The 20,000-nt window shown below is 40.2% G+C and overlaps 1 protein-coding gene across 1 annotated transcript in view; it reads right to left on the reverse strand.

The window, feature by feature from the left end:
- Window positions 1-20,000, reverse strand: part of LOC122791820 (probable isoprenylcysteine alpha-carbonyl methylesterase ICMEL2) — a 437,113-nt gene that overhangs the window by 137,237 nt on the left and 279,876 nt on the right. The window contains exon 7 of the mRNA XM_044059777.1: window positions 12,538-12,679. Coding sequence (XP_043915712.1) covers window positions 12,538-12,679 — 142 coding nt within the window. The remainder of the gene's footprint in view (window positions 1-12,537; window positions 12,680-20,000) is intronic.

The following is a 20,000-nucleotide window of genomic DNA, read 5'->3' on the forward strand; positions in this document are numbered from 1 at the left end:
CCAGGGCCCCAGTAATGCTCCCCACTATCACAGCTATAGGGTTAAGTCCTCAGCTGAGTGTCTGTCACTTGTCTCTCTCTATTATAGAAGACAAACAGGTGGGGTAGTTCGTTTATATGCTTTATCACACAGAAACACATCAGGATGGATAGTAGCTTTCCAAAATATAAACAAACAGATTAACTGATAGACTATACAGACATACATGCTTACATCTCAACAGCTTACTACAAAATGGCAGTCAGGCTCGCATGTGCTCAGTATTTATACACTTGCGCAAGCCTCTAGAAAGCTTCTTAAAGCTCTACACACCCACTGATCTACATCCTCCGTCTTAAAGAAATGTCTCCTATGAAATAACATTAGAATAGGATATGCAATAATATACACATCAGAAACAAACACAACGTTCATGTCCAAGTTGCCGTGTATCTGTATCATGTTCTGGAAATAAGACCTGATCTAGTAACATAGTACTCGGAATTGGGTTTAGAAACAGGGACAGTCTTTGGTGAACAACTCATAGCAGGAACTTTAGGATTCGTCTCAGGAACAGGGATATTCACTGGAACGTCCTCAGGAATTGGAACACTGGACAACTCAGTCTGAGATAAAGAGTCTTTATCACAAGCTAGGTGCTGTGGTACAGGCTCAGACCCCAGCATCAAATGTTTCCGATTCTGCCTAAACTCTTCTGCTTGCGATTTCACAATGTACAATCTTGGCACTGGGCAAATACTCTTCACGACTCCAATCCTTTGCATGTTTGCATTCTCACTGTCTTTCCTTCATATAATGGATTGAGCGGTTTGCTGCACGTTTCATAATAAGACTTCTGGGCTAGGTGTTTTTTTAACAGATGTGCTTTCACAGATCTGTTATTCTTAGCACTTGGAACCGACAAACTACTGCTGATTGATAATATAGTTCTGGTTTGTCTCGACAGAAGTCTCTGGGCAGGTGAACCAAGATATTTATGACGAGGAACATTTCTGAGATTCAAGAGATTCAGGAAAACATTACTATTATCTCGTTTCGACATCTCTAGTAACTGTTTCACACTTTGTCCTGCACGTTCTGCCAAACCATTTGACTGCAGATACTCAGAACTACTTGTGACATGAATAAAATCCCACTCTTTGGCAAATATTTTGAATTGCTGGCTAGTAAACTGTGTACCATTGTCAGAAATGACTTTGTGCAGACTACCATGAACTGCAAAATGATGCTTCATCTTAGTAGTGACAGTACTGGATACTAGATTAGGAAATAGATCAATCTCAAACCAATTGGAATAAGAGTCTTCTTAAACACCAAGTGATGTTAACCATTCTATTTGAAAATATCAGTGGCTACTGTTGACCAAGATATTTCAGGAATCTAGTTAACTGAAGTGGTTCCTTCTGTTGATGTGGTTTTGAACTATTACATACAGAAGAAGATGAAAGTACTCTTTCAATGTCTTGTGACATAGAAGGCCAAAATACTACTCATCTCACCCTCCTTTTTGCAGAATTGACTTCTGGGTGGCCACGATGCAAGATAGTAATGTACTCTTGTTGCAAGGACTCTGGACTAATGATTTTAGAAACTTTCATGACAATACCATCATCAGACAAAATCTCATCTCTGTAAGGAAAATAAGGTTGCACTTCTTGAGGTAAACTAGATTGTTTTGATGGCCATCCTCAATTGATAAAGTGGTTGAGCTTCTGTAAAACAGGATCTGAGGCTGTATGATCTCTAAGCTCATCTAGACATGTGGAAGAAAAAAGTACAGTTGTGTACATTTACCATAAATGTAGATGTTCAAGTGTATTCACTGTTGCAGTCCTAACAAATGGGTTATCCAGCTCCCGGTAAGCCCTCAGTCAGCCAGAATACCAAAGGTAAGTAAAAATTATGTCAGTTGTCATCAGTTGTAAAGGATGTCAGGGCATCCAATACAAAAGGAGGCAGCCGTCACTTCCTCAGTCTTTCTTGCCATAACAATCAGAAGCCCCCAGAAAAAAGGCTAAGCCAAATGCCAATTTGGCAAATAATATCCAATTCAGCCTGTACCTCAGGAAAAAAGAATAGGAGAGGATCAAAAAAGGGGGAAGGAGGGAGGGAAACCAGGACTGCAACAGTGAATACACTCGAGCATCTACATTTATGGTAAGTGTACACAACTGTACTATGTTCATCGTGTTTCACTGTTGCAGTCCTAAGAAATGGATTGATTACCAAAGTCCAGTGAAAAGGGAGGAGGAACCAACAGAATCAAGGGTTGGAGATAATGCCCTGCAACACAGCAGTGGCAAGCCCTGTCCTGGCTCTAGAAAACAGAGGTAAAGTATAATGTTTTGTGAAAGTGTGAACAGAAGACCATGTGGCAGCCTCCAAAATAACTTTAGTAGGGACAACCCTTAAAAAGGTTGCAGAAGTGGAAGCTGCTCTAGTTGAGTGGGTCCTAACCCCTTGAGGAGGAACCTTGCCATGAAAGGAATAACAAAAGTTGATGCAATGTGCAATCTACTTGGAAATGGTTTGCTTAGAAATAGCCTTGTCCTGAGCTCCAGGGGCAAAACTGAGCAATAACTGAGTTGACTGTGCACATCAAGAGAATGCAGGATCCTTTCACCTTTATTGAGAGGATTAGGAAAGAAGGTAGGAAGGTGTATGGACTGATTAAGTGTCAAGCTAGAAACCACCTTAGGCATAAAGGAGGGATTGGTTCTCAAGGAGACCCTGTCTGGATGGAAAATAATAAAAGGCTACACAGCCATCAAAGCCTGTAGCTCCAAAACCCTCCTTGCTGAAGTTATAGTCAAAAGGAAGGCAGTCTTCCAAGAGAGAGAAACTTTAAATATGCAGTGGCAGCTGGCTCAAAAGGAGGAAGAGTGAGATTCTCTAGAACAAAATTAAGATCCCAGGCTGGAGTAGGTGCGCTTCTGGGAGGTTTTAAGTTGCAAGCACCTCTGAGACACATTTTCATCAGGGGATGAGAGAAAATGGGTTGTTCAAGAGAACAATGAGCAGAAATGGCTGAAGCATGGGTCTTGATAGAGGAAAAAGAAAGGCCACCCTGAAGCAAATCAGCCAGGTATTCCAAGATTAGAGGAAGGGTAGGCTGAGAAGAAGATTCCCCTCTATCCTGCATCCAGTGAGAGAACCTTTCCCATTTGCCAGCGTAGGACTTCCCAGTGCTAGGCCTCCGGGCCTCCCTCAGCACGTCAACCACCTGCTGGGAAAGGGAAGAAGATAAGGAAGGAGTCATGCTATCAGCCATGCTGCCAAATGGAGGGACTGAAGCTGAGGATGCAGAAAGATTCCCCCTTCCTGAACTAAAAGATCTGGCTTCAGAGGAAGATGCCAAGGAGGAAAGTGGGAGAGACTGCAAAGCAGTGGATACCAATGCTGTCTGGGCCAGTCCAGAGCTATGAGAACAGTCCTTAGTTGTTCGTCCCTGATCTTCAACAACACTCTGGGTAGAAAAGGAAGAGGAGGGAAGGCGTAAATTGATAGCAACGTCCAAGGGAAGGACAGAGCATCCACTCTCCAGGCTCTGCTGTAATGCTGTCTGGTGCAAAAGAGAGGTAGAAGATGATTGTCCGCGGAGGAGAAAAGATCCACCTGAGGTGTGCCCAAACGTTGAATGATGCTGTAAAAAACTGCTCTGTTCATCTGCCACTTGTGAGGATCCAGGGATCGCAAGCTAAACTGGTCTGCCAAAACATTAAGCCTTTCTGGAAGGAACTGAGCTAGAAGATGAGATAAGCCAAAGGGGAGCGCAGAGAATTGATAATGTTGCTTGCCCACTCTGAAACAAAGATACTGCCTGCAATTTTGCCTGATAGGGATGTGCAGATAAGCCTCTTTGAGATCCAGGGTTACTAGCCAGGAATCCTTTTCTATCATGGGTAGCAACTGATGCAGAGCGAGCATTTTGAACTTTGGAATCACTAGAAAAGAGTTCAGAAAGGAAAGATCTAGGACAGGACACCAGGTGCGCTCTTTTTTTGGAAATAGGAAAAGCCTGGAATAAAAGACCTGGCCTACCTGCTGAGCAGGAACTGCTTCTATTGCTCCCAGATGAAACAAAGACAAAAATTTGTTTTTCTACTTCTGCCTTTTGGTTTGGAGGAACATCTGGGAATGCCTTGGGAGCTGGAAAGGTGTGGAAAGAAAACTTGTGCCCCAGGGACACCGTTCTGAGCACCCATTTGTCATTTGTGATAGAGGCCCAAACATCTGAAAAAAGGGCCAACCTTCCCCCTAAAGGACTCTCCAGGCAAGCAAGAGCAGGCAGAAGTTGTAAAAGGTTATTGAGAGTGTTTTGATTGAGATGCAGGCTTGGAGCTTCCTGCCTTAGAATTGGAAGCCTGCCACTGCCTAGACCTTTGAGGGGTAGCTGTCTGCCCCCTAGAAGATTTGTAACCCCTAGTCCTGGAATGGTTCTGTCTGCTGGTATCAGGAAAGGTCCAACTCTTGGAAGGGTAATTCCTGCTAAAGTGAGAGGGTTGAACTCGCAGAAAATCTTTAACTGTTTGCATGGACTGGGCCTTATCCTCCATCTTCTTAAGCACCTCCTCAGTTTTGCTGCCAAAAAGATTGTCTTTATGCAAAGGTACATCCAAAAGCTTAGCCTTGACCGGTTCTGGAAGAGGCTGTTCTCTGAGCCAAGCATGCCATCTAATAACAGATCCAGTAGCCATAGCCCTACTGGAGGCCTCAAGGATGTCAAAACCACAATGCAAGGACTGCTTATTGACCAGAGTGGCCTTTATTCAACAAATCCTGCATGTCCTTACTCTCTGCCAAAAGAGGTACACTTGCAATCTTAGACTTAATAGCCTCCAGGATGTGCTGTTGGTACTTCAGCATATGAAAAAGGCAATTGGTAGCCCTAATAGCTAGGGTGGCAGAGGTATAAAGTTTCTTGCAACACCTATCAAGGTTCCTAGATTCCCTGTCCGAAGGAACAGGATTCCTGGTAACAGTGGCCTTAACTCCTTTAGGGCCCTGAGAAATAACCTCTGGATCTACCAACGGGGTCCTGAAAGGAAATAGATGAGAATCCGGGACTCTGTAGTACCTGTCCGGTTTCCTGGGAGCAGGGGGGACTGAGTTTGGAGACAAGGAATTTTCCAGAAAAACATCATCAACAACTTCCAACACAGGGGGAATAGTCAGAGGCTTCTGCTGAGTTAGATCCAGAAATGCCCTAATCCGTTTCTTAGATTGGGGATAATCCTGGCTTTCCCATTTAAAATGTTCCCTAAGGGTATTTAAAGTGTCACCAAAAGAGAAATCCTCTGGAGGAGAGGCCGAAGGGATGGACTCTTCTGCATCTGAATCCTCAAAGGGAGAAAAAGCCTGAGAAAATTCCTCTACATCAGCAGAAATGCTGGATGAATCCGATCCTGAACAGGACAAAACCTCAGGAGAAACATCCTCACTCCTTTTAGAAGGATGAGGCTGAGAACCCCTAATAAGAGTCAACAAATCATTAGCCATTTTAACCATTTGGGATTGAGGAGAACTAGAAGGAATTGGAGCCTGCCTTTTCACAGGCTTACGAACAGAAGGCTTACCTGCAAGCCTGAAGGACTCAGGTGGCCTGGCAACCGCCGAAGGAGCAGCAGGAGTGGAAGAAAGAAGTTTGCTGTCGGAGCATAAAGCTGAGGCCTTGGACCCCGGAGTCAGCTTAGCAGTAGCGGCTCCAGCAGAAGAGGCGACCGGCGACAGGTTGGAAGACAAACTGGAGACCAAAGGCCTAAGGGACTTGGACTCAGTCAAGGCCTGTGGTTGTACATCTGTGGACTGCAGGGACTGCAAAAGCATTTCACTGGCTCCCTCCTGACTGATGACCAACTTAACCTCATCCAAGGACTTAGTTTTCTGAGGCCTGTCTCAGTCCTTGTCATTAGCTTTTTCAGAATATCCGAAGCCTGAAAACTGGTGGATGCCATACCAACAAACTTAGGGCAAACTCCGAAATGCTTAGCCAAAATCTTAGCCCAAAGATGGCTAGTATGCGGATTAAAGGAGGCACAAAGATTACAATTGGGAACGTTGTGATCAAGGCCTAAACAGATAATGCAATAGGAATGACAATCTCTATGGGGAATCTGCTTTCCACAGGTAAGGCAATTATTAATTTTCTGACATTCGTTAAGGCAAGAAAAGAGGATCCCCAATGGGGTACTTAGCTGTAGTAGGCTTCAACTCTTTGCAGTCGGAAACCAACAAAGGTAAACTGCCGACCGGCACTCTTGCATGAAAAGCTTCTGCTTTGTGCTACATGTCAAGGAAGACTGAGGAAGTGACGTTGGCTGCCTCCTTTTGTATTGGATGCCTTGACGTCCTTTACAACCGACGGCAACCGACATCATTTTTACTTACCTTTGATATTTTGGCTGACTGAGGGCTACCGGGAGCCAGATAACCCATTTGTTAGGACTGCAACAGTGAAACACGATGAACATCTTCTATCAAGTTTCTGATTCTCATGCTGTTCAGTGGTAATTCTAGGTGATCTGGATAAAGTATCAGCAAGATAACAAAGTTTGCCTTTTGTGTAGACAAGATTGAAACTGTACTTCTGCAATCTCCACATCATGCGTTGTAATCTGGCTGGAGCTGAATGCATAGGCTTTCTCAAAATAGTAACTAGAGGTTGGTGGTCTGTTTCAATCTGGATAGGTCTACCATAAATATATTCATGGAACTTCGAACATGCAAACACAATTGCCAAGAGTTCTTTCTGTATCTGAGCATACTGCATTTCTGTTAGCGTTAGAGATCTGGATGCATAGGTAACACTTTAAGAATGACTGCACCAAGACCAAATTTTGAAGCATTGCAGGAAAGAGTAACTGGTTTGTGAACTTCATAATATCTGAGAGTTGGTGGACTGGCAATTCTCTGTTTCAGGACATCAAATGCTTTGGTGTTGTTCTAACCATGACCAGGATACATCTTTTCTAAGCGGTGCTGCTAGTTGGCTTAAATCTAGAATGAACTTGCCTAGATAGTTAACCATGCCAAGAAAGCGATGATGGGCTTGAACATTATCTGGAGCTGGCATCTCAAAAATAGCTGCTTGCTTGGAAGGGTCTGGTCGTAAGCCTGAAATGGGAAACAAATGACCAACATAAGTAACTTCTCGTAACCTGAACCTGCACTTCTGAGGAGTCAGCTTAAGAGTCACTTGACAAGCTCTTTCCATATCTTTCTTGAGGTTTCTGTCATGCTCAGCTTCACCATTGCTTCCTACTAGAATGTAATTTACTATAATAGCACAGGGACACCCAGAAAAAAGTTTCTCCATTGCACACTGAAAGACTTCACTTGCAGAATTTATCCCAAATGGCATTCTCAAAAATCTGTACCTGCCAAAAGGGGTTCTGAATGTAGTGAGCAAAGAGGATTTCTTGTCAAGCTGAATTTGCCAAAATGAACGCTTTGCATCTAAAAAAAAACAGTGGCATTTGGCATCTGAGTTGCGACTTCTTCGACTGTGCGCATTGGATGATGAGGTCTTTTTAGTGTTTTGTTTAAATCTCGTGGATCAACACATATTCTGATGTCATCTGTGCTTTTCGTATGAGCTACCACCATGGAAGATACTATTCAAGTGGAGTTTCAACTGGACAAATTACACCTTGTTGCACCATTTTGTCTAGCTCGGCTTTGGCTCTGTTTTGCATAGCTACTGGAACTCTCCAGGGTGATCTGATAACTGTCCGGACATCTGGGTCTAACTTCATGTAGTATACAACTGGAAGCTTCCTTAGTTTGTCTTCGAAAAGATCAGCATAGGTTGAAAAAATATACTGGGTGAAATTAGAGCAGTGGTCTTTCAAACTAACATGATGGACTTCTTTATTAAATGAAAGCAGTCCCATTTTCAAACTATCTCTGAGCTCTAATAATGACTGGACATGCCTTTTGACCACATAAAATAAGTCGTAACTTCTCCCAGCAGAATAACAAGAAAGAAAGTACTTCTGAGCCTTCAGTTTGAATCTCTTTACCACCATAAGTGACAAGCTTCACAGACTTTGCCAAATCAACCTTTTCACCAGCACATGCTATAGCAACTGTTTCTGCTGACATAACACTGCACTTTGAACCTATGTCAACGTTGAGCTCTATTGGTTTTCCATTTATCCAAACAGTACAAAATACTTCATTCTTTGCCCATAAATCTACTGCATTGACTGTTTCATGAAGCAGTGACACACCATCAAAATAAAGTGTAGGGTTGCAGCTTTCTAAATGATCAACTTGTTTCTTTGAATGTTCCTTTTTAATAAAATAATGTGTACCCTTTGATTTACAAAACCTTTTGAAATGATTCCACTTGTTGCATTTGTGAAATTGCTGACCAAATGCTAAACATTTTTCCCTTTTAGGTTCATGAATTCCTCCACAATTACGGCAGTTGGCTATAAAACTGGGTATTGGCACATGCTTTGGGTTTGCTGACTCACTCTGATGCTTCACTGAGACTGTGTGGTTTCCAGAGCATACCTTAGAACTTGCTAGAAAGCTACTACAGGGTTTCCTTGTAAGTGTTGCAGGGTTTACAGTTGCAGCCATGTGCTTGGGCCTGCTTCTGTTAACTGTGTGCTGCATATTATCAACATGGACTTTAGAAGTTACTGGAAGCAAGCATCTCTCATTTGTAAGCATATTTGTGCGCTTTTCTGTAATCTCATATATCTGACAAATCTCAATGGCCTTGTTTAAAGTTAAATCATTGTCATGAAGCAAAATCCTTCTCTAACACCACACACAAGTCAGTCTTTTATCAACTCATCCCTTAAAATCATCAAATCTGCACATTTTAGCTTTGTTTATTGTCTGTTATATATGCTGTAAAAGTTTAACTAGGCTTTTGGTCCCTTTTCATTGTAAAATTCATTAGGGGCTTACACATTTCTCTAAATTCACATTTTAAGCACTTGGGATCCTCCCTTGACTCAGATGGTATAACTATATGACAGTTACCCTCTCTCCTGCAAAGACAGCAGGTGCAAATAAAAATAAATGCTCCCTTTCTATGGCTTCTGAACCAGCTAAATTAAGCAGAATAAATGCCTTTGTATGGTCATCTTTATCAGAAAATGCAGCCTGTGTGAAAATATTCTGCTCTTGCTCACTCTCCAGTTCTCTGCAATATTATTGTCAAACACAAGTGGAATTGGTTTTCGAAATCCATCTGCCATGCCAACAAATTATGCCCAAATACACTGAAAAATATGGCCCTTGTAATTATGTGTGAACATGCACACAGCCAGCGCTTGTAATAACATGCAAATGCACAATAAACTCTTTGAAATGCTTTACTTTGTGAAATATGCTTTCTAATGACTGTATTTTGCAAAATAACTGTACTGTAATACTGCACAAACATGCGAACACTTCATACACCTCAGACAACTTGAATAGTTTCGATTAATGTGAAAAAGTAGTACATACAGAAAACCTGCTGTGGTTTCTCATTAATTTTTTATGCAATTCAGACTTATTTCAAACATTTTCCATAATTATTTTAAATATTTCTGTTAATATATCGTAATATTGGATATATCTATTACAAATTTGTTTAGAACATTTTGAATGCTTCGTTTCACACCTTGAGAATAACAAACAGCATGAGCAAGTTTTAATATCAGAAATTCATTTCTGACCTGTTTTGTGATTTAAACATGCAGTAGGGATGATTCGCTCCTATATATATTCCTCCAGTGTTAAGAGTGCCTCTTGGTGTCAAACTGAAGAACCTGGCTTCCCTTCTTGCCCCATGTCCACTTTTAGACATGCCTCTTCTGACACCATGTCGCTTGTCTCTCTCTGTTATAGATGACGAACAGGTGGGGTAATTCATTTATATGCTTTATTATAAAGAAACACATCAGGATGGATAGCAGCTTTCCAAAAAAAAAAAAAAAAAAAAGATTAACTGACAGACTATACCGACATTCATGCTTACATCCCAACATGTTACTACAAAATGGCAGTCAGGCTTGCACATGCTCAGTATTTATACACTTGTGCAAGCCCTAGAAAGCTTCTTAAAGCTGTACACACCCAGAGTCAAAGCCAAGTCCTCCAGCACCCTCTCTGTGAAACCAATGCTTCGTGTCTCTACTCTAAGTAGCTCACACACACACACACACACACACACACACACACACACACACACACACACACACACACACACACACACACACACACACACACACACACACACACACACACACACACACACACACACAGACCTGGGAAAGGCTGGCACAGATTTACCTGCTGTGTCCCCTTCTGCACAGACTATAAGTTAGTTATCACTGCCACCAGACACTACAAAGCCAACTACTTAAGGCTCTTGCAAGGGTACCCAATTATAGTGAGTGAAACTAATATTAATACAAATTGTAATGTTGTCCAAACAGATAGGCTTCAGGAGTGGCCCCAGTGTCATGAATAGATACAAGTACTCTCAAAGGTTAAAATATTCTGTACAGGACCAGCCACAATGAAAAGTTTAAATACATTTAATAATAAATATTAAAAAGAACATGAACATACTAAATATCTATTTACAATAAACATCAAAGTTTCAGCTCACAGGAAATATTAAAAATAGCACGGTTGAAAAGATTCAGAAAGTTACAAAAAACAATACTTAACTATTTTCACTATATTTTCCTGACTGATTTAGAGAATTACTGTCCCTACTTACTTAATAGAGCAAGGCAAGATACAGCAGGGGAGGAATCCTTCTATATCATGTCCAAGAAACAGACTGCTCTGAGTCTTCTGTCTCACCTCATATTAAAACATTATTTCTGTAAAGAATGACATCACATACATCTGGTCAACTGACTTCTGGTTCCCATGCAACCCTCCCACTGTGAGGAACTGCCAGGATTTAGCACCTACATGTCAATAATACACACACAACAGCACTGATCAGGTGTGGTGCAACTTCTAGAAGTCATAAAGCAATTACAAACTTCTACTCCTCCTGCAGAGAATAACAAACCATGTTTCTTACAGACATTACTTCTCTGGCTTCATTCAAAGTTGTGAGCTAAATCTTTAAGGCCTAGGCCCAGTAATTTAATTTCTAACTATTTTCCAAAGTTAGCTGGAGCTGGGCTTAACCACTTCTCTTCCAGTATCCTCTGTTAACACACACACATATATATATATATATATATATATATATATATATATATATATATATATATATATATATATATATCTACACACACACACACACACACACATATATATATATATATATATATATATATATATATATATATATATATGTATGTATGTATATTTAATTCAGTTGCAATATAGTCAGGACCCACTGTTGGTACATTTTTAACACAAGCAAATTTTCAGTACAAGCATCTGTACAAATCAGTTTGATATTCAAATAACATATAATTCTTTACAAAATTCCAGCTAGATGTGCTGACATACGTTACACATCCACTGCCCTACTTCTCCAGTCATAGCTGGCAATACCTCACATCATCAAACTCATAATTAACACAGTCCAACCACAGTAACCAATGCATTACATGATTAAAAGTAAACCATAAACAACACCAATAGTTCTAAATGTTATAAATATTTCATTTAACTATGGTTTATTTACAACATAATAGTTAATCTGATATATTTTGCATTGTTTAAATGAAGCTGCATTTAGACTCAGCAGGTAGCAGCACATTTTCAAAATTACCATCTCTTATGTCTGCAGTTAATGTCTCAATGGCCCCCAGCAAGGTATGTCTGTGAGTCAGCTGCATGTCACAGAGACATACTTGCATAACTCACTGAGCTCTGTCCAGAGGTACCCTCTGCCTAGAAGAATCATAGCTAGTACTTCAAATTAATAGTGTATATGGTGCTAAGCACAACATTACTAATATATACATTCTGAAAATAAAAAAGTTACTACATAGCTTATATATATATATATATATATATATATATATATATATATATATATATATACATATATATATATATATATATATATATATATATATATATATATATATATACATATATATATGAGAAACATATATATATGCGTGTGTGAGAAAAAGTGTTTATATGCATGCACGTGTGTGTGTGTGTGGGTGTGTGTGTGTGTGTGTGTGTGTGTGTGTGTGTGTGTGTGTGTGTGTGTGTGTGTGTGTGTGTGTGTGTGACAGACAATGTTTATATGCACACACACACACACACACACACACACACACACACACACACACACACACACACACACACACGTGCAGGTGCACAAACACACACAAGTGTAGCCACATAAACACACACACACATACACACACACACTCATGCGGGTGCACAAACACACACACTTGCACGCACACACATACATATATACTACAAATACTTTGAACTTCTAAATATTAATTTCCAACACTGAGAATTTATGGCAGTTTCAGTGCATTAATTAATAAACAATGCTAATAACGATGCTTAAAACTCAATACTTACCTATTACACCTTTTAGAGATGATAACAGCTTTCTGTATTGGAAGGACTTGCACTCCAATTCATTATTTTCTCCAGCCAGAAACACAGTAGTGAGTGCGCACAAGTGGGCACCAGATGAGTGACCCAAGAGAATAATTTTTTCCTGCAGCCAGAGCAAAATTAAAAATATTCAACAGTGTACACATTTTCCTATGTATATTATAAGTTAACATTAGAAAAAAATTGAGAAAGTGTGATTAAAGGAGCTGCTCTTAACAAATACCTATTTTATCACTTTAACAGTCTCTCTTTTTTGTTAAACAATAACTCCAGGAGTACTTTCCGAGAAGTACAAGTTACTTCCTTGTAAAACGTAAGTTTGCTAATTTATTTAATCAGATATGTAAAAACCAGGAATTTAGTCATGCTTGTACCATGAGACCACACATTATGAATCTGAATCTGTTTATTGTGTAGAATAATCTTCTTCCCTGTCATATGGACTACCATGTTTATATTCATTACCCATAAATTATAAATGGAATGTTCTTCTGTGTGTTTTTAGCATACTGGTGTTATTTTGTTTCATTCCTTACCGTTTAGTTCCATATTCAACATACAGCTGGTATAATACTACTGGCTACTCATGTGGATTTCAGTTAACCAAACAATAAGACATATCACACTGCACATTTGCTGGACTTCCGCAGTGGTGCAGCGGTAGCGTTGTTGCCTCACAGCAAGAGGTTCTCCCATTCAATTCTCGGCTTGGGTTGGGAGTGCCTTCTGTGTGGAGTCTGCATGTCCTCCCCACGGTCGAGTAGGAGTTAGAAAGACATGCATTGAATGGACGTGCCTTCGTTGAAGGTTGGGCATCGGGTTGGCAACTCGACACCAAAAAAAAAAGAAACAACTGCCAATCAATAGCAGACCGGAGTTCCGCTGTGGCGACCCCTAACCGGGAAAAGCCGAAAGACAAACAACACTGTACATTTGCTTAAGTTTCATCTGAGCATGCAATAAGCACTGTAGGTTTTATGTACCCATCTTCTGCTCATAAAGAGGGCCCCAGTACAGCGAGAACAACTTGAAACAGGATATCGAAAATGGAAGGAACCAGTCTCACTGGGCCTAGCCTGTAAGTTATAGACTTGATATCAAAATCATAAACTGATAGTAATCTATATATAAAAGCTGACAGCAGAATTCTAGAATCATCCACCACAAACTGCTGTCATGCCCAAATAAGGCTTTCAGAAGGGTCTCTCTAGTTTGTGGGGTTAGTCTTAGCCACAAAAATATGGACAACTACCCCTGGTTCTGAGGCTGAAACTGTTTTCCAGTTGATTAGACAGGTTAAACTGCATAGCCTTTTAACAACTCAGGAAAGCCTAACTGGCCAACATGATGAAGTGCGACACTCCAGGGACAACAGTGATGCTTTCTTACAGGCAATTTCTGCACAACAAGTAACAGAATGTTCATCAAATCTAAAGACATTCAAAAGCATGTGAGGTTAACCACAACAATGCTTTAGCTTTCATCCTTCTCTCCTTAGGCCACAAATTTCATAAACATGCCAATGCTCACAAGGCTAGGCAAAAATAACTGTCAAAGTTACCACTTCATTATATGTCACTCCAAAGGACTTAAAATCATCTGTACTGTACTCCAGGAGCTGCTGGTCAGATACATGAAGTACATTACTTTCACAAATATTGCTTACATTTGTGCATCTGACCAGCTCAAAATAGGGTATTCTAAATACGGGTAGATTAATCAAGAAGTCAACCATGTGGTGATCAGGGCATGAGACTGTCTAAAACACCAAGTCACTAATGACCACACCCAGTTAAAATATTAAACTGAATGAATGATTTCCTCGTAGCAACATTTTTTTTTAGCATCCTTCAATACCTGCTGCACTTTTTCAGAAAAAAAAAGTGCCTACATTATGAAAATTCTATTATCAAGGCAGTTAACTGAAAATTTTCCAGGGTAAGGTGTATCAAACAACACCGGTTTTGTGTAAGTAAATCCAGTCTATGGGAAAACCTCTGGTAATTACCCTCGGCTAGATTAAAAAGGGTAGAAATACAGGAACATTCCCATCCATAAGAATAAGAAGGTATCTAGAGTCTCAAGGGTGGATGAAGCCTTGAGAGATGTAGAGGGGGGGCGGTGTTGGGGGGGGGCTGAACAGGCAAATAGTCATTCTAACTGGGAGGACTGCTCTTGCTTTTTTAAGTGTTTCCTTTCGTTTTGGAGCCTCCATGCCACTGCTTTTTAAATTCCTGTTGGACAATTGCTTATTAAAAAAGGGAGCTGAGGAGGAAAGGAAATTTATATTTGCCTTAAAAATGGTGGGTTGAAAAATTTGAGTCATTCTTTGAATTAGCCCTCCCCTTTCATCTCACTTCCTGAGCACCATAGCTGCAGAACTTCTTTATCTAAGGGAGAGTTTGAAATTTCAGTTTTAACATCCTTAGGAAGATTTTAAGAATAAAGCCAAGCAAATCTTCTCACTACTGACCCAGAAGTTGCAGCTGTGCAGTAAAAACCGGCAGCATTATATGCACACATTAAAACATGTTTAGCAATGGATATTAAATAGGTATTCAAAGATTTTTCTTCAAAAGAAGGAAGGTTGACCATTACTTTTTGCATTTCTCAAAAGATAAACTTTTAACACGTGACCTTGATGGTTAAAAATTCTGAACGTTAAAGTAGCAAAAGAAAGCAGTTTGTTCACCAACTTGTTAATAAAAGTATTCACTCTTTGTCAAAGGGAATGGAGGTCAGCAGCCAGTAGCAGCAGCAATCTGTTTAGCAGAAGCTGCTTAGGATGGGGAAATCGCTGCCAGATATGCTTTAGGGTTAGAACACAAACAGTTACAAGTTTCAGGTATCCTGTATAACCTGTCAGATGTCCTGAGGGCAGGAGGATGACTGTCAGACAAACTAGAAGCAGTGAGAAAAACATTATCTAAAGTAGGCAAAACAGGAGGAACTGCTGCAGACTTAGGCATATGCAACTGTAACAAATATTTTCTGTGCAACAGGAACTTCATTTTACTGTCACTGAAAAACCTCTTTCATCTTCAAGACGGAAATTTGATGCAATACTTTCCACAGAATCAGAATGTTCAGACTGAGAAAAAATTCCTGAGGTACCTGTAATGCTTGTTCTTTTGACTAAGAGTCATAAAGACAGGGAACTCTCTTCTTTTCTTGCTAGAAAAAGAAGTTGACAAGGAAAAAGCAGAAATGAGTTCCTTAGTAAATACCAGCAAATGTTTCCTGTCCATAGAAACAGAAACAGCAGAAATCAAGATTATCTTTAAATGTTCACTTTTCATGGGAAACTCCCTGGAAAATAACCAACTGCTAGTAGGCAAATTCATCCCAGATTCAGGTTATCTATCCCACCTGAGAAAAGGACGTCCACCTGTCACTTCCTCTGAGACCAAGAGTGGTTCTTCCTTGACTGTGAAGGGCATCCCTACAGACACAGAGGAAGTGGCTATTTCTGGTCTTTAGTGACTATAGCAGGAACATCAGAGATACCATGGGAAAAAGATCAGTGGTCTGAGGAACCAAGTGTGGCCATTGCAGAGAAACCCACCGGCTTCTGCAGCACAACAGAAGTTGGCCTGACACTCAAAGACTCCTTGACAACTTTTTTTTCTTGCAAACAGGAGAAGGCAAAACCACATAGACTGGTAGCTGCTCCACAGGTTAAGTTGAGAATGAGTCATCAATATGGCATATCCACAATGAAATGATACGAGGTAAGGTATAGAACACATAGTTCTGACATAACTACTTATAGTCCTCAACAAGCACAATATCCTGTCCCTGACACACAAACCAATAAAACATATAGGAAAATTTTGCAAAACAATAGAAACTTTTACACAAAATGTTAGCTTAAACAATCACACACCAAAATTCACTTAAAAAGCAACAGTCCAAAAACATTTAGTTTCCAAGTAAACATAACATTTTAGTCAGAAAAACACACATTTTCCTCACAAAAATAAAAATCATGGAAGGTTTCCCCATCAGGGGACTTATCAGCCTAGCCTTGAAGGATCACTAGCCAAATGACAGTTTCACAGGGCCTGCCTCACTTGGCAGCATGAAAGCTCTGATTATTTTAGTGCTCTAACTGTAGTTTTATATGGAACACCCCCTGAGTTCCAGGGAAAGCGTGTGGAGGGTGTCTTTTAGCTTTAAAAGCTGGCCTGTCAGTGGGGGTAGGACACAAACAGCTTAGGTAACTGCAACAATGATCCAATCAACACATTTTATTTTGACAGATAATTCAAGGTGAGATTCCCAAAACTAAATAAATGAATTCTGAAATTTTGTATCTGGAATCTCAAGTTCAGTTCTTCACTTATTTTATAAACCATCCAACAAGGGTGCAGGGGATGTCACTCCAAGGGTTTTAATTTTCCAATAGGAAAAAATGCCCTTTTGGGATTTCAGATGCTGGCAGAAGTCATACTGCTTCAGGCACACATTGTTGTTTTTTGTTTGTCTTTCGGCTTTTCCCAGTTAGGGGTCACCACAGCGGAACTCCAGTCTGCTAATGACTGGCAGTTGTTTTTTATGGTATCGAGTTGCCATCCCGACACCCAACCTTCAACAAAGGCACGCTCATTCAACGCATGTCTTTCGAATGCCCACTTGACCATGGGGAGGACATGCAGACTCCACACAGAAGGCACTCCCAACCCAAGCCGAGAATCGAACGGGAGAACCTCTTGCTGTGAGGCAACAACACCACCGCTGTACCACCGCGGCACACATTAATTTCTTTATTTACTGGGTGATCACTGTTGATTACTTAGTATATACAAAACATGCACTCTGGCATTCTGTTAGGAATGTGTGTTTTTGTCTGATTCATTCCTAATTCATGATAGTAAAGTTGAAAGTGGGAAGATGGTGCAGCCTTTAACAGAGTCAGATAACCTGGAATATATGCCTTACTTTCTGACATTCTGACAATGGCTGCAGTCACTGAGTAACTTTGTGATAGATCTGACCCATTTGATGAAGTCGTGGCTGCTTCATTTCTTTTGTGGTCTGCCATGTTTGCTTCAATTCTGCTATGTGTGACATCCTCCCTGTGACAATGAATTGCATTAAAAAGTAAACAGTGTAGCAGAAACTATGACAGGTACAGGGGAATAAAAGTATGTGGCAATATTATATACCTTACAGCAGAGTCAGTGCAGTGTTTTCTGTGGTGCTGAAATGTCCCCTAATTTTTTAATAGCATTGCAACTGTATTGTACAGAAATAAGCAACTGCTAAAATTAATTATATAAGCTTTTTTTTTCTTGTGGCCACTATCAATAATGTCAATGCATTCTGAATTCCAATGGCAAAGAAAAGTATACGGCACAGCAAAATGTTTTCAGTCACAGGAGCATTAATCTGGTAGATAGAGCAGTACATGATAGTTCTGTAAATAAGTACAAAAGGTTTTAGATCGTGAAAATGTAAAATTCCTTTTCGGATGGCTTGTGGAACAGACCACTGTAATACGGGGCATTAATGATGGTAGGTTACTTATGTACAGCTCTGTGGCACACAGGCATAGAGCCTTGATTACAACTCAGGTGAATGGGCTGAACTGGAGGCATCAAGCAGGGAGGAAAAGGAATAAACCCGCATAACTCCTGAACTTTCCTGGGGGAAGGAATGGGTTGTGGGTGCTTGGCAGGCACATGAGGAAAACTGGGGAAACCACTATCTGTCCTTGAGGATGGCAGGGCAGAGCTGCTGCTGGAAATGTCCCTTGTGAATATGAGTGATGACCAGTGCAGACAGCCCATTGCATGCCCCCACCCCCCTTGCTCACATTAGCTGAGAGTGTTCACAGGGGATAGATCTTCAGCAAGAACTTGAATCACTCCTGAATGCTGCCTAAATAGTGTCCCCTCCCAGATGACCCTCATCCCAGTGATGGGGAAAGAATGGCGGGAGGAACTGATAGTTAGCTGGCAATATAGGCAAAAAAAGGTGGTAGATTGCAGAATGAAGAGGAGATGTCAGTAGAAGATTATGTTAAAAATAGTGAAAGAGCTGAATAATATATATAGTTTGAGTCCTGAAAAAGAGATGTTACATTCTGACTGGATTTCATATAGTTCTCTGTATATTTAAATATAGATTATGTTCAATGTAGTTTCTTTTTAACATTTAAATTAACTGATTAATGTCTGTCATGTTGTGACCTGTATTGGCTGCATTTAAGGCTGGACTTTAAACCTTGTTTTCATTTACTGATGAAGGGTTTTGATTATTATACTTTTTAAATGTTTGGTAACTAACTGTACTATTTTATATTTCTTTCAAAACAGATGACATCTGTTATGAATGCAAATCACACCTACTGTAATAACTTGGAATAAGAGTTCAATACCTCAAATGAATCAAGCTCTATAATCTAAACTCAATAATAAAACAATAGCAAAAGCAGTGGTTTTCTGAGAAAACATTAAGGAGTGCAGTCACTAAATGATGACATAAATCTGAGTTTCAGAATTAATATATTTCAGAACATTCATGTTAATGCAAAACCTGTTATGTAAGCAACTTCCTAAATTTAAAAGAGCAATATTTAGCAACTGTCCCTGATTCTGGGCCTGCCCCACTATTATTTTTGGTTTTGTCAGGAATTCTTGTGTTGAGGACGAGAATTATGGCACCCATCCAAAATCTGTAACAAACCTACTTCTCGTACTGAAGTCATTGTTAATGATGGTAAGGGGCTGCCCATGTACTTTAGAAAGAGATTCTTATATGGCCCTTTATAAGGTTAATAAATCTGGTTTCTGGTGTACACAGTCTGTAAATGCTATCTTCAGAATTGAGAGAACTTAGCTATGATTATGATGGAATGGTCTGAAATGTCTGCATCTCCGAGTATACCCTCTTCTCTGAGGTACAGCAGGCTTGGTATTAATATAAGTAGCATGGGTATGAGGGGCAGGAGATGCTTGCCCCTGCTGAGAATGCTTCAAATGTGTAATAGCAGCTTTCTAAGTGTGCTATTGCTTGTGTTAAATTGGACTTATATTTTCATAGTTCTGACAGAGAGCCAGTAAGTCATATCATACAGCACTTTAGGTGTAATACAAAGTGGAAGCATGGCAAAACTAAGCCACAAAATCAGGCCAGAGTCAGACGGCATTAGCAGAGTTGCTGAACAAACTTTAGTGATGTACCACGTATCACAACAGCACATTTTGCTTTGTCCCTTTCAATTTTTTTTTGAGTAGAACAGCATAGTAGTGCGACCTGGTCACTTTCACCAAAAAAGGCACCAGTCAAGATCTCTGTTTTTCTGCTATAGTCACCCTTTAATGTCTTCAATCTGGTGATTAGCTAGCAGTAGTACAGACAGAACACTTTATCCAGTTTAAAATGTGTTTAAATTGTTTCATGGAAACACAAGCATTGGC

Source organism: Protopterus annectens, chromosome 17.part0 (assembly GCF_019279795.1).
Source record: "Protopterus annectens isolate FY-2018-M chromosome 17.part0, PAN1.0, whole genome shotgun sequence".
Taxonomy (NCBI): domain Eukaryota; kingdom Metazoa; phylum Chordata; order Ceratodontiformes; family Protopteridae; genus Protopterus; species Protopterus annectens.